The sequence below is a fragment of the Entelurus aequoreus genome, linkage group LG07, assembly GCF_033978785.1.
Source record: "Entelurus aequoreus isolate RoL-2023_Sb linkage group LG07, RoL_Eaeq_v1.1, whole genome shotgun sequence".
NCBI classification, from domain to species: Eukaryota; Metazoa; Chordata; class Actinopteri; order Syngnathiformes; family Syngnathidae; genus Entelurus; species Entelurus aequoreus.
In genome coordinates, this window is record NC_084737.1 from 79,435,548 (window position 1) to 79,450,096 (window position 14,549).

General features: G+C 40.7%; 1 protein-coding gene across 2 annotated transcripts; it reads left to right on the plus strand.

The window, feature by feature from the left end:
• Window positions 1-1,104: 1,104 nt before the first annotated feature.
• On the plus strand, window positions 1,105-14,549 carry ybx1 (Y box binding protein 1). 2 transcript variants are annotated; one of them, XM_062054589.1, is made up of 8 exons: window positions 1,105-1,366; window positions 5,409-5,472; window positions 5,722-5,755; window positions 11,331-11,420; window positions 11,490-11,771; window positions 12,000-12,097; window positions 13,826-14,121; window positions 14,217-14,549. In XM_062054589.1, exons 1-7 carry the CDS (start codon window positions 1,249-1,251, stop codon window positions 14,073-14,075), a joined length of 936 nt encoding a protein of 311 aa, XP_061910573.1. In that variant the 5' UTR covers window positions 1,105-1,248; the 3' UTR covers window positions 14,076-14,121; window positions 14,217-14,549. The 2 variants fall into 2 exon arrangements, with proteins under 2 accessions (XP_061910573.1, XP_061910574.1); XM_062054590.1 differs by having other exon boundaries at window positions 12,000-12,085.

Below are 14,549 nucleotides of genomic sequence, written 5' to 3' on the forward strand. Positions count from 1 at the left end.
CGTGCAGTGATCTCTCCAGATTCTCCGAACCCTTTGATGATATTACGGACCGTAGATGGTGAAATCCCTAAATTCCTTGCAATAGCTGGTTGAGAAAGGTTTTTCTTAAACTGTTCAACAATTTGCTCACGCATTTGTTGACAAAGTGGTGACCCTCGCCCCATCCTTGTTTGTGAATGACTGAGCATTTCATGGAATCTACTTTTATACCCAATCATGGCACCCACCTGTTCCCAATTTGCCTGTTCACCTGTGGGATGTTCCAAATAAGTGTTTGATGAGCATTCCTCAACTTTATCAGTATTTATTGCCACCTTTCCCAACTTCTTTGTCACGTGTTGCTGGCATCAAATTCTAAAGTTAATGATTATTTGCAAAAAAATAAATGTTTATCAGTTTGAACATCAAATATGTTGTCTTTGTAACATATTCAACTGAATATGGGTTGAAAATTATTTGCAAATCATTGTATTCCGTTTATATTTACATCTAACACAATTTCCCAACTCATATGGAAACGGGGTTTGTAGTTTTTTAATGTAATTTATAGTAATAGTTAAATATTTGCATACGTTTTTACTAATTTAATAAAGAACTATATGGCTAAACTGCCATGACTGCAAAACAATTATCACCACTGCCATAATAATAATGTTTATTTTGTGAAGATAGTTTAAAGTAGTTTGTCATCAGCTTTTACAAAGAATATGTCCATGAACTTTTTTGGTGATTAAAGTTAAATTTGAGCAATGTACGGAGACTATTTTTATGCTGAAACGAAGGGGAAATAAGACAGTTGGCAGGTATGCGTTGTGTTGTGTATTATAACGAATTGGCAGCTATGGCGTGAATTGTGTTCCAAGTGTCAGATACGTCTGGCTGTGACGTCACTAAGGGGCGGTGTGGTTTGGCAGGTACTCTGATTAGCCAATCGTCTTCGTCAAAAGCCTCGCTCACCCAAAGTGACGTTTTTATTAGCCAATGGGAGTACACTATCATCTTCGTCACAGGCCCTGGGCCAATCAAATCGCCGGCTGGGTGGCGCCCCTGTCCAGGAACTTTTCCCCGCACAGAGTCTCAGTCTGCCCAGTTCGATCGGCAACGGGAGCGGGAAGAAGAAAGCAGAGAGCCCGAAGGCAGTAGCCCCCCCACCACCATCACCGCCGGCCCAGGTTACCATCTTGCACCGGGAGAGACAACAACAGAGAGCCGCCGCCGGCAGAAGCCATTTACCAACCAGTAGTCACCATGAGCAGCGAGGCCGAGATACAACAACAGCCGCAGCAGCCTGCTGTCGACGACGAGGAGGAGGAGAGCCCGTCCAGCCCGGCAGCCGCAGCTTCCGTGGGGGATAAGAAGGTCATCGGTAAGATTCGTGCTGAAAAAGCAGGGAATTGGCTAATGTCAACAACCTTATACACCTTCTACTAAAAACGGCAAGACTAAATAAAATATGGTGGATCTTCTTTTTACGTTACCTGCTGAGATATGTCAATGCACCGTGAAAGTTCCAAATGAAACCGGTAGTTAAAATGACCACTTTAGTAATATTGTATCATAATATAATTACATTCGTATGAGTATTAGAAGGGTTCAATTCCGATTTAGCCGTCGAACGTGCGGTGTGTTTTAAAGCACTTTACGCTCCAATTTAACCGGCCTTCTGAATGTCAACCGTGGAATGCAGTATGTTGCCGCCTCGGTGTTTTCACGGAGGCCTTATTTCTATCAAATAATCATAAATGATAACAATTTAAAACAAATGTCAGGGAGAAGACATTTCACCCGCCGTAATTTGCCGTCACCGACCATTGCTCAAGCTAATGCTAAGGGCTTGTCGCCCCCTTTGTTCACCCGTAAGCCCCTGGTTCCCGGTCGGCTTCGTTCCACGCTTAAACGCTCGCCAAAACAAAAACACCACCAAACACGGATGGCTTTAATTAAAACTTAAAGCGACACCGTGCCGGGAATTAAGCCGAATTTCCCCCCGGGCTGACCGGGCTGACAGTGCGGCCTACTTAACGGCTACTGTGCTTGACGACTGCGAAGCTAGCTGACGTTAGCCGTGCTAAGATATACCAAAATGTCGGCCGAAATATCCCGAATTGTAGTACTCGACACCTTGTTCTTTTGTCTGTCTCAAAACACATTCCGCACCGATATTTCCACGCGTGTGTTTACGACATAAGCTATCCGGTAAGCCGCGGTCGTTACAGCCACTTGGCCTCGTTTCAACCACATGGTAGAGAAGCACTTGGCTAGTTAGCTTATGCTAACGAGCTATCCTCGCTAATCTGTCATCACCACGTGTGATGGGTCCTAAGTATTGGAATGGGGAAGTTTTTACAGTTATTATAACATAAGCACTCATACGTGTGCAGGTACACGTGAAGACAAAGCATGTATGTTTATGTTAGAGTGCATTGAAATGACATTATTATTCCTCTACGTTTTCCCGACTTAATAAATCCACGTCTCAACCATGTCAAACGTGTTAAAAAAAAGCCACCTTTACTGTAAATTACCCTTTTTTAATCAACATTTTAGTTGGGCTGTAAATGTAAGGACCACATTTTACAAGTTTCATATATTAGTAACTCAAGTAATTAAAACCAGACTGTTAATTCTATACCTTTTCTATCACACAAATTCCCTTTCAATGCCTGTTATCCAACACACATTCATCTAAATCAGTGGTTCTTAACCTTGTTGGAGGTACCGAACCCCACCAGTTTCATATGCGCATTCACCGAACCCTTCTTTAGTGAAAAATACAATTTTGTTTTTTTTCAAATTCAAGACAAAGTTTTATTTTTTTGGTAACACTTTAGTATGGGGAACATATTCTAAGTAACAAAGACTTAATTTAGAGTTTTTTGGACACTAGGGGAACATATTCTAAGTAACAAATACTTTAGAGTTATTTGGTTATGGTTAGGGCCAGGGTTAGGGTTATAATAAGGCCATGCCGAATAAGGCATTAATAGGTACTTAATAATGACTAGTTAAGAGCCAATATGTTACTAATTTGCATGTTAATAAGCAACTAATGAATGGTGTATATGTTCCCCATACTAAAGTGTTACCATGTTTTTTTACTGGTGCACAAAATGAACCGTGCATGAACGTCACCTTGTTCAAAGAGCAAAACCAACACAGTGCTTAAACTCACAACAAATTACACACCTGCAAATCAGTGTGACTTCTGCTGTTGCCATATCCGTAATACGCCGATAGGGAGAAGTTTTTATTTACACGATGAGTCGGGTGTGTCTTGACCTCCGCCGAACCCCCGGGGTTCGATCAAACCCAGGTTAAGAACCACTGATCTAAATTGAACAATTCTGTCAAATTTCCTGCTTCCTTCAACTCAAACCAGCCATGGACCCCGACTTAAACAAGTTGAAAAACTTATTCGGGCGTTACCATTTAGTGGTCAATTGTACAGAATATGTACTGTACTGCGCAATCCACTAATAAAATAATCAATCAATCAACAATCTCCTAGTTAAATTTGACGCATTCTAAACTGTTCTTGTAATTCCACATATTTCTCACAGCATTTCAACTCGCGTGTGATTTTTACATACATTTATATAGATTGCGTTTTTTTAGGTAATATCGGTCGGTCACCTTTTAATAGGGGTCATTTAATCATTTAAAAGACTTCCTTGTGGTCTACATAACATGTAATGGTAGTTCTTTCTTCCAAATTTTAGCTAGATTATGTTTTACAGACCGTTATCAAGCTTCTTCCTGGCAGTCTCTTCAGAATGCACCATTTTTGTGGCTGGGTTTATTCACGTGCCTCCACTTTGACTGCGTCTTCTCCACGACGACTTTGTTGTAGTTTTTAGTGCTTCCATAGCGAGTCTCCTGACCGATATAAGTGTGAGCTGTACACTACTTTGTATTAGAAAAAGCATAGGATACATAGACTTAGACAAAGTTTAATGATCCACAAGGGAAATTGTTCCACACAGTAGCTCAGTTATAAAGGATGAAAAGGATAATGCACAAAGAGGGCGAAAACAAAAGGTATAAAGTAGACTAAAATGTAGCATAGTAGCAATATAAAGTATACCATATATGTAATATTTATATATGAAATATACAGTATATAATGTGAAATAAATGAAGGAACATGTATGAGCCAGTCTGCTCAACAAGTGGATAACAAAACGGAAGTAGCACATTGACGACAATGGCGGTCATGGGTAAGGCACTCTGGATACATTTCTACCATATGTGAATAATCTGCTGACGTCACATAAGGCAAAAACGTCACAAGTCAGAACGACATTCCAAACAGTTCTTTTGGCGGAAGTATAAAGACTTAGACTTTATTGTCATTCAAATTTGAACTTTACAGTACAGATAAGAACAACATTTCGTTACATCAGCTCATGGTAGTGCAGAATAAAAAAGCAATAGGGTGCATATATAAATAAATAAATAGGTTACTGTACAGATAAATATATTGCACTTTTTCATATGCATCCACGTTTAGATAGTACATAGATAGTACTTTATTGATTCCTTCAGGAGAGTTCCCTCAGGAATATGGATGTATGTTATATTGTCTTTTATGGATAAGTGGTCGTGAGTTCAATCCCGGCCTCGGGATCTTTCTGTGTGGAGTTTGCATGTTTTCCCCGTGACTGCGTGGGTTTCCTCCGGGTACTCCGGCTTCCTCCCACCTCCAAAGACATGCACCTGGGGATAGGTTGATTGGCAACACTAAATTGGCCCTAGTGTGTGAATGTGAATGTTGTCTGTCTGTCTGTGTTGGCCCTGCGATGAGGTGGCGACTTGTCCAGGGTGTACCCCGCCTTCCGCCCGATTGTAGCTGAGATAGGCTCCAGCGCCCCCTGCGACCCTGAAGGGAATAAGCGGTAGAAAATGGATGGATGGATGGATGGATAAGGAAGGCAAGTTTGTTTTATAAATATCCCTGCAATGCCTCCATGGTATGATTTCAAATATTTGGGACTATTGCAGATCCTAAATACACAACAGCTAGTACCAACTGGTGAGAAAAATTGGTTTTGCGTAATGGGCCCCTCTAACTTAGGACTCCACTTGAAAGGCTTATTATGCTAAGATGTCAGTAATAGGAGGTTGCATCCATCATTTACCGCTGATTTTGTATATGCTGAGTAGAACATTATGTACTGTTGAGCTACAAAGTGCAGCTGGCACAGGGCAAGCCTAAGGTCTAAAATAAGCGCAGCAGTTGGCAAGTTAAATATAACTTGCATTCTTTAGGTGACCCTGGTGAAGTTATTTGATGCCTATGCAGCCCTCGTGAGTAAAGGTCTTGTGTAGGATTGACTATAGGCAGTTTTGTGCCACGGTTCTGTTATTTTCCAGGTTTAAGCTGAGCCTCTGTCGTTTTCTCCTTGCAGCAACAAAAGTTTTGGGTACAGTCAAATGGTTCAACGTCAGGAACGGATATGGTTTCATCAATAGGTAAGAGGACCCCTATCACCCCACCACCCACGTCCCATCTGTGATTCCTAGAATCCTTTAAGTGTTTGAAGAAGACCAGCAGAATCCTATTATAAATGTGATTTGCTTACAGCGCTGATCGGACGATTTGTCTGCCGCTCTCCTGTGTTACGTGCCCCACTTAATTAATCCCTTGCACTTTGCTACTTTGGGCTGCAATCTGTCCACAGATGCAATGTTTCACTTTGCCATGTGATTTTTTTTCTTCAGGAACGACACAAAAGAGGACGTTTTTGTACACCAGGTAAGCAGAAGAGACTCTTTTAAGCAATATATATCATTGCTGTCCTATGACAAGCCCTTTTTCTTTTTTACTCTAGAAGCATGTGAAATTTTCGCAGAAATAAACATTTTCCAGTCAAATTATTTACTCCGCCTTTTTAAATGTAATATCAATAAAAATGCGATCTAAACAAAATGTGTTGAATGCTTGCCTCGGCCGCAGGTACTCGCTGTTCCTCTTGCCTAAACGCCACTCTGAGTTGCAGGACCGGGAAACTATTAATGTCACAGAAAAAAGCCTGCTAGTTAGCTAACCATCTAGCTAACTTACTTACTTATCTTTCTTTGATCTCCGAGCCACAACATTGACTGCTGACTACTTTGCTGCCAATTATATTTGGATGATTACAATCCGAAAACCACCATTACCATACCAAACCAGTTGTACCGTATTTTTCGGAATGTAAGTCGCTCCGGAGTATAAGTCGCACCGGCTGAAAAGGCATAATAAAGAAGGGAAAAAACATATAAGTTGCACTGGAGTATAAGTCGCATTTTTGGGAGAAATTTATTTGATAAAACCCAACACCAAGAATAGACATTTGAAAGGCAATTTATAATAAAGAAAGAAAAGTGAACAACAGGCTGAATAAGTGTATGTTATATGACGCATAAATAACCAACTGAGAACGTGCCTGGTATGTTAACGTTTTGATTGATTGATTGAGACTTTTATTAGTAGATTGCACAGTACAGTACATATTCTGTACAATTGACCACTAAATGGTAACACCCGAATAAGTTTTTCAACTTGTTTAGGTCGTGGTCCACTTAAATCAATTCATGGTAAAACGCAACATATTATGGTAAGAGTCATTCAAATAACTATAACATATAGAACATGCTATACGTTTACCAAACAATCTGTCACTCCTAATCGCTCAATCCCATGAAATCTTATACGTCTAGTCTCTTACGTGAATGAGCTAAATAATATTTGATATTTTACGGTAATGTGTTAATAATTTCACACAAGTCGCTCCTGAGTATAAGTCACACCCCTGGCCAAACTATGAAAAAAACTGCGGCTTATAGTCCGAAAAATACAGTAGTTTGAGAGTATTTATAAGTAGCCAGCGAGAAGTTTTATTTTTGATCTGACAGATTGTAAACAAAGGTCACAACACCAGAAGTATATTAACTGGGGGGGCGTGGCTAGAGATAAAGACGCCAAATAGGAAAAGTTTGCCGAGTTCTCTGCTTGTATGTTATATAATTTTACATTACATTTTCAATGATAATATTGTTCGTAAATTATCTACCTAAAAAAATGAACAATCGTGTGGTACATTACATGGGACACGCAAGTGTCAAAAAGAGGTTGGTAGATGAGAATAAATCTAAAGGTGAAATATAGTGTAGAACTGCACCCAATTGCAGAAAATAGTCTTTATTTTCAAAATGTTCTTTTGGATTTGCATGGCAGCACTTTGTGCTGATAAAAATGTTCCTCTTTTTTCCCTCAAAAGGTGCTCACATCCCTGGCTATAAGTAAGAATTAGGGCTGTCAATAACAAGTTAACTCGTGTGATCAATCACAAAAAAATTACAATAATCATGTATATATGCAGATTAATTATGCAATTTATTTACTATACAGTCAGTGATCAGGTAAATGCATAGGCCCGTGGAAAGATGATAGACTCAGACTGCAAATTTCACTTAAAAAGACAACCAGGTGGTACTTTAGGTAGGACGGTTACCAAGTTTTGAGCAAAAAATGGTGTGCATTCAAGTAAAACATGTAAAAAATTTTCCTGAATGACATTCTGACAAAACTGCATTTATATCCAAATATTGGGCTATTTTTTAAGCATATAAATTATGCATGCGAGTAATAACTTGAGATCAAACATTAACGCAGCATAAAAGTGTAAAAATAATTTAATCACTGTAATTTTGACCTAAAGTAGTAGTCTCATTCTTGTTAAAAATGTATCGTGTTTGGGTTAAAATATGCTGTCAAACATAAAAACAAAGACACGACTGGCTCTGGGTCAAACGATAAATGAACTTGACTTTGCCAGCATCCATAAATTGCAGCGTTTTGTTTTCTTCGTTTCTTGCTTTCAAACGGTACGAGAGTACATCACTCTCAGCACCCTTATTTATTAGCAACATTTAATGAATGGAGTGAATCCTCTTGTCAGAGATATTCTTTGTCTCTGTGGTTAGAGATGGGACAGCTAGTTTACACACCCTCAGGGTACACGGACAGAGAGCCTCGCTACCCACTAGTGAGAAGCATCGTGAGGCAACACAAATATTGCAAAGCCAAAGGTCGGAATAGTTCGTCTTCTAACTGAATGAGCAGGATGATCCCAGGCATAAACACAAACAAATGCGCCAGAATGCCACATTGTTTGGAAAGTGATGGCAACAAAAAATACAAAACAAAACAACCCGACCCAGATTATACCAAATTTACACTGCAAAATGCTCTATATTTACTGAAGTGGCATTTTTGATTACGGAGATTGAGGGTCCATTTTATTTGTATTTACTCATTTAGGATAATTAAGACATTGACCTTCCAACAATGGTAAAAAGAAAAAGATTATTGCCTTTGAAAGGGTAACATGCAATATTACTAGAGATGTCCGATAAATGCTTTAAAATGTAATATCGAAAATGATCAGTATCGGTTTCAAAATTATCGGTATCGGTTGAAAAAATAAAATGTGTGGCTTTTTAAAACGCAGCTGTGTACACGGACGTAGGGAGAAGTACAGAGCACCAATAAACCTTAAAGGCACTGCCTTTGCATGCTGGCCCAGTCACATAATATCTACGGCTTTTCACACGCACAAGTAAATGCAAGGCATACTTGGTCAACAGCCATACAGGTCGCACTGAGGGTGGTCGTATAAACAACTTTAACACTGTTACAAATATGCGCCACACTGTGAACCCACACCAAACAAGAATGACAAACACATTTCGGGAGAACATCCGCACCGTAACACAACATAAACACAACAGAACAAATACCCAGAACCCCTTGCAGCACTAACTCTTCCGGGACTCTACAATATGCTGCCCACCTCAACCTCCTCATGCTCTCTCAGGGAGAGCATGTCCCAAATTCCAAGCTGCTGTTTTGAGGCATGTTAAAAAAAATAATGCACTTTGCGACTTTAATAATAAATATGGCAGTGCCATGTTGGCATTTTTTTTCCATAACTTGAGTTGATTTAATTTTGGAAAACCTTGTTACATAGTTTAATGCATCCAGCGGGGCATCACAACAAAATTAGGCATAATAATGTGTTAATTCCACGACTGTATATATCGGTTGATATCGGATGGACGATATCGGATATCGGCAAAAAAGCCATTATCGGACATCTCTAATTATTACTATATATTATAATTGCATCAATGCTTAATTTGGTCTCAAAATAGTGCTGACAATAATATTGTTTATCGTCAATAGTTTGTAGGACAATGTATCAGCCCAGGCCTAGACATGACACATTTGGTGACACTAGACGAAAGTGTGAGGCCACATGTTGTTCTTACTAGTTTCGTCTTCTGTGAACCTTTCTGTTGAAGCGGGTGTATCTTTAGCTGCAAATATATAAAAATAACATTTGAAATATGTGTACTATTTCACAATAGCTTGCTTAAACTTAGGGTCTTAGGCAGGGCTGCACGATTAATTAACAGTGGTTTTAATTAGTGTGATAAATAACCGTCACTGGCATTTGAGTGACAGACATGTTTGCTAACCAGAATTGTTGAGCCTCGCGTTTATTTGTGTCTTGCTTCAAACAGGGAGAAAGAGGTTTCACTCTGGATCGCTTTCAGCACCTGAGCGTGTTTATTTAACAGTAGAATTAACTGAACGCAGTGAGCCCTCGACAGTCATTCATAATCTTTGTCTTGGGCGGAGAGCGGTCCGCGCACTTACACGCACAAACTTGCCAGTGAGAAGTGCCGCAAAGTAACGAAAATTAGGAGGACAAAATTATCACAAAGCCAAACATCCTGTTCTAATATTTCAGCTTCAAATCGGATGGCAATATGAGAACGCTGTGATCACGTGATGACAATAAACAACTTTGTTTTTTCAACTTGTAAAAAAAAAAGGAAAATATGTTCAAAATTTATTAAAGTTACATTTTTGCTTACAGAAATTAGTCTTTTATTTTTGGTTTATTAATTTAGGATAACAGTTATTTACCTTCCAATTACAGTACAATGGTAAACAATTATACAGTAATGAGAAATACGTTTTAATCCTTTTTAGTAACATATTGGCTCTTAATTAGTCATTATTAAGTACTTATTAATGCCTTATTCTGCTTGACCTTATTATACAACCAGTAAGCCATTAACTAAGAGTCTTCCCTCATTAACCTCAGAATTATTACTCAGTGGCCTAGTGGTTAGAGCAGGGGTGTCAAACTCAAATACAGAGTGGGCCAAAATTTAAAATTCAACAAAGCCGCGGGCCAAGGTTGAGCAAATTAACCTTTTAATAGGGACCCAAACAAATTTTGCATTGAATATTGAACAAGCAAGGCATATATAACTTTATAGTGACATGCAAAATCGAGTTTCAAGTAATAATAATAATAATTAAAAAATATCAATGGCATATCAAATACAATTTAAATAAAAATTGAATGCTTCTTTTCTATTTGCAGCCTTCTGAGGTAAATATCAACATTAACTTTTTCCACAGGCTAATAAATTTGAAAATAAAATAATGAATAAACCAACCATTCAGGACTTTAAACTGCTCAGTTTGCAACACACTGATCTAATCTGATGTGCCCAAGCCAGATACCTGGCATCTTTTCTTGGATGCTAGTTCATTAATGTCAGGGCTCAGGCTTTGAGCTGAGGCAACCTTCATTATCCAACGAAGGTGTTCATCAGTCATTATATCGCGTAGCCCACCCGGACCACAGTCTTGGGGGCGTGCCTTAAAGGCACTGCCTTTAACGTCCTCTACGAGCTGTCGTCACGTCCCGGGCGCGGCACCGCTGCTGCCCACTGCTCTCTCACCTCCCAGGGGGTGAACAAGGGGATGGGTCAAATGCAGAGGACAAATTTCACCTCACCTAGTGTGTGTGTGAGAATCATTGGTACTTTAACTTTTTTTAAAATTGTTACTTGCATTAATTATATATATTATGTTTATATTACATTATAAACGGTCTAGTTTTTTTTAATCAATTATTTCTTCAGTTTAAAAGCATGATGTGGACAAAAGCTCAGTCTGTTTGCATAAAGGCAAATTATTGTTTAAAGTAAATGATTGCATATTTCGTGTGGCACCTTGAGACGAGGATATGTTAATTGACAGTTTAAAAGTAACATGTCTTCACTTATTTTCGCAGATTTATGCATTTTTATGTTTAACACATAAAAGGCACATGGCAATTGCAATTTGAGAGAAAATAATGTATTTTAGCCCTAGTCGCTGCTTTTTGTATGACACATATGATAGTGTTTTGAAATGTGATGTCACAGGCCAGCAAGTGTGTGTGCACATGTGGTCTTATGTGTACTCTGCATCATTTCAGACAGCCATTAAGAAGAACAACCCGAGAAAATACCTCCGCAGTGTTGGTGATGGAGAAACTGTGGAGTTTGACGTAGTTGAGGGAGAGAAGGTACATGAGCCTCTAATGTGGTACTGCGCTGTGACGCGTGTCCTAATAAAGTCCTCCCACTTGCAACAGGGGGCAGAGGCGGCAAATGTCACCGGTCCAGGGGGCGTGGCGGTCCAGGGGAGTAAGTACGCCGCTGACAGGAACCGCTACAGGCGCTACCCCCGAAGGAGGGGCCCACCCCGCGCCGGCGACTATCCGGAGAACTACCAGAGTGATGGAGAGGGCGAGCCGGTGCCCGTGGGCCGCGAGAAAGGCAGCCGGGACGGCGGCGAGAGTGCCCCCGAGGGAGACGTCCAGCAGCCGCAGCGCAGGCCGGCTTACCCTGGCAGACGGCGCTACCCGCCATACTTTGTACGTAAACCCTATGGCTGCTGGCCCCCATACATATACCACACGGAGAGATTGCTGAGGTACGCCGTCACAGGGCTAGCATCCTGAAGCAGGCGTTCAGTACCACCACTTTTAAAAACATTGTTGGTGTATCGGGGGCCACGCCAACACGCTACAAAACACAGCTTCAACTGTAAACCTTGCAAAGCGGCCGATGTAAAAAATATTCCCTGGTTTGCTTCTTTTCAGGCAGGCGAGGGCGACGAGAACCAGGGGGGTCCAGACCCGGGCAACAAACCAGTGAGGCAGAACTACTACAGAGGCTTCAGACCAAGGTTCACACCAAGGTTTGCATGTTGGCTTCATTGACGCCAGGCTGCAACAGGAGACTCAAATCCCCCTTTTAGCTCTTTGAGCAGTTTTCTCTAATTGGGAGTTATGATGGTTAACCCCCCCTAACCATGACCCCATGTAACGGGGCTCCATTGACTCAACTGCAGGGAGTCCCAGGTGAAAGTTGAGTAAAAAGTCTGAATGCTGCATACTTCAGCACTTTGTCGTTCAACTCCCAACTTTACCGATGCCATGAGGTTGTTTATTACAACATACCATATTTTTCGGATTATAAATCGCAGTTTTTTTCATAGTTTGGCTGGGGGTGCGACTTATACTCCAGAGCGACTTATGTGTGAAATTATTAACACATTACCGTAAAATATCAAATAGTATTATTTAGCTCATTCGCGTAAGAGACGAAGCAAATGTCCGCAATCGTCACACACACACCAGCAATCGTCACACACATCAACCAATTAGAATTCGGCGGGGGCGGGTCATGGCAGAAGTGCATCGTGCATCATGGCAGAAGTGCATTGTGGGTAATGGGATGCTAACTGCTGCTACATCCGTAGCTATTAAAATGGATTATTTCAACATTGGCGGTAACTTATAAAAACTGAGAAGGGCTGAACTAAAATGGCACCGAAAAGTAAATCATATACTGCAGATTACAAGCCGGACGTAGTGAAATATGCAGCAGAAAACGGCGATCGAGCAGCAGAAAGAAAGGAAACGGCGCATACCAGAGGCGACACCGGGGTAGAAGATTTCAGCGGATTTAGCGATCGGGAGTGACAGATTGTTTGGTAAACGTATAGCATGTTCTATATGTTATACCATATTTTTCGGACTATACGTCGCAGTTTTTTTCATAGTTTGGCCGGGGGTGCGACTTATACTCAGGAGCGACTTATGTGTGAAATTATTAACACATTAGCGTAAAATATCAAATAATATTATTTAGCTCATTCACGTAAGAGACTAGACGTATAAGATTTCATGGGATTTAGCGATTAGGAGTGACAGATTGTTTGGTAAACGTATAGCATGTTCTATATGTTATAGTTCTTTGAATGACTCTTACCATAATATGTTACGTTAACATACCAGGCACGTTCTCAGTTGGTTATTTATGCCTCATATAACGTACACTTATTCAGCCTGTTGTTCACTAGTCTTTATTTATTTTAAATTGCCTTTCAAATGTCTATTCTTGTTGTTGGGTTTTATCAAATAAATTTCCACCAAAAATGCGACTTATACTCCAGTGTGACATATGTTTTTTTTCCTTCTTTATTGTGCATTTTCGGCCGGTGCGACTTATACTCCGGAGCGACTTATAGTCCAAAAAATACGGTAGCTGTAATTATCATTACCTGGATTCATGAAGGCCCAGCATTTATCAAAGCGGGCCACTATTTGGGAAAGCCGTTGAATCTCAGAATGCTTGTGAAGTAATCATTGAAAAGCATGGCTCATCTTGTGTGAAAGTGTTGACCTGGTAAAGTTTGAAATGAAGCCCAACATGTTGTATTGGTGTGCCGTTAAGTCACCTCCACAGCATCGGCAAAGTCCACCTTCAAACCCATCCTTGTATTTGAAAGAAAACGCCTAAATGTTGACTCCTTTTAGTGCAGCCTAACCTCAAATTGCAGCTGTGCATCCAAAATGTCGATTCATTTCCACATCGCATCTTGTCGCCTTTGATATGCACTAACTGCTGGATGTCCACCCAGGGGTCCACCTCGTCCCAGACCGGTGCGGGACAACGAGGAGGACAAGGAGAATCAGGGCGGCGAAGGGGGTCAGAACCAGCAGCCCCGCCAGCGGCGCTATCGCCGAAACGTCAACTACCGCCGCAGACCACGCCCACCGAGTGGCGGCGACGGCAAACCCGGCCAGGACACCAAGGAGGCCAAGGCAGGAGGCGACGCCTCTGTAGAGAAAACGTCCGCTCCCGAGGCCCAGCAGGGTGGGACTGAGTAGGAAACAACCTGTCCGCCGGCACCTACCATCTTTTACCATCGTCCGGGTGAGTCCTGACCCAGCACCGAAGCACATTCACAGAAAGAAAAACGATGAGTAGGCAGGTGGTGGACTAAAATTCCACCTTTTTTCCCTCCCCAGTTTTTTTTGTCAACAAGAAGAAACATCAAAGATCTGAGCAATAAAGATTTGACTTGACGACCGTCACAAGCTTGCACCATGCATTTGACCAGATTACCACTGATTGCCTGCAGGATCTATGCAGACTTGTTCTTTTCCTTCTTTTTATGTGACAGTTCCAAAACATTTTGGGGAAACAACACGTTTTTCTAAATCTGTCCTAAGTTTTTACACCAAATGGTTTTTCAAGAAAAAATAAATTTGATATTTGGTCAGTTTGACGTTTTTAAATAACTTTTTATGTACACAAACGTTTTAACAAAATGCAAGCTCAAATAAAAGTTAAAAAACCAA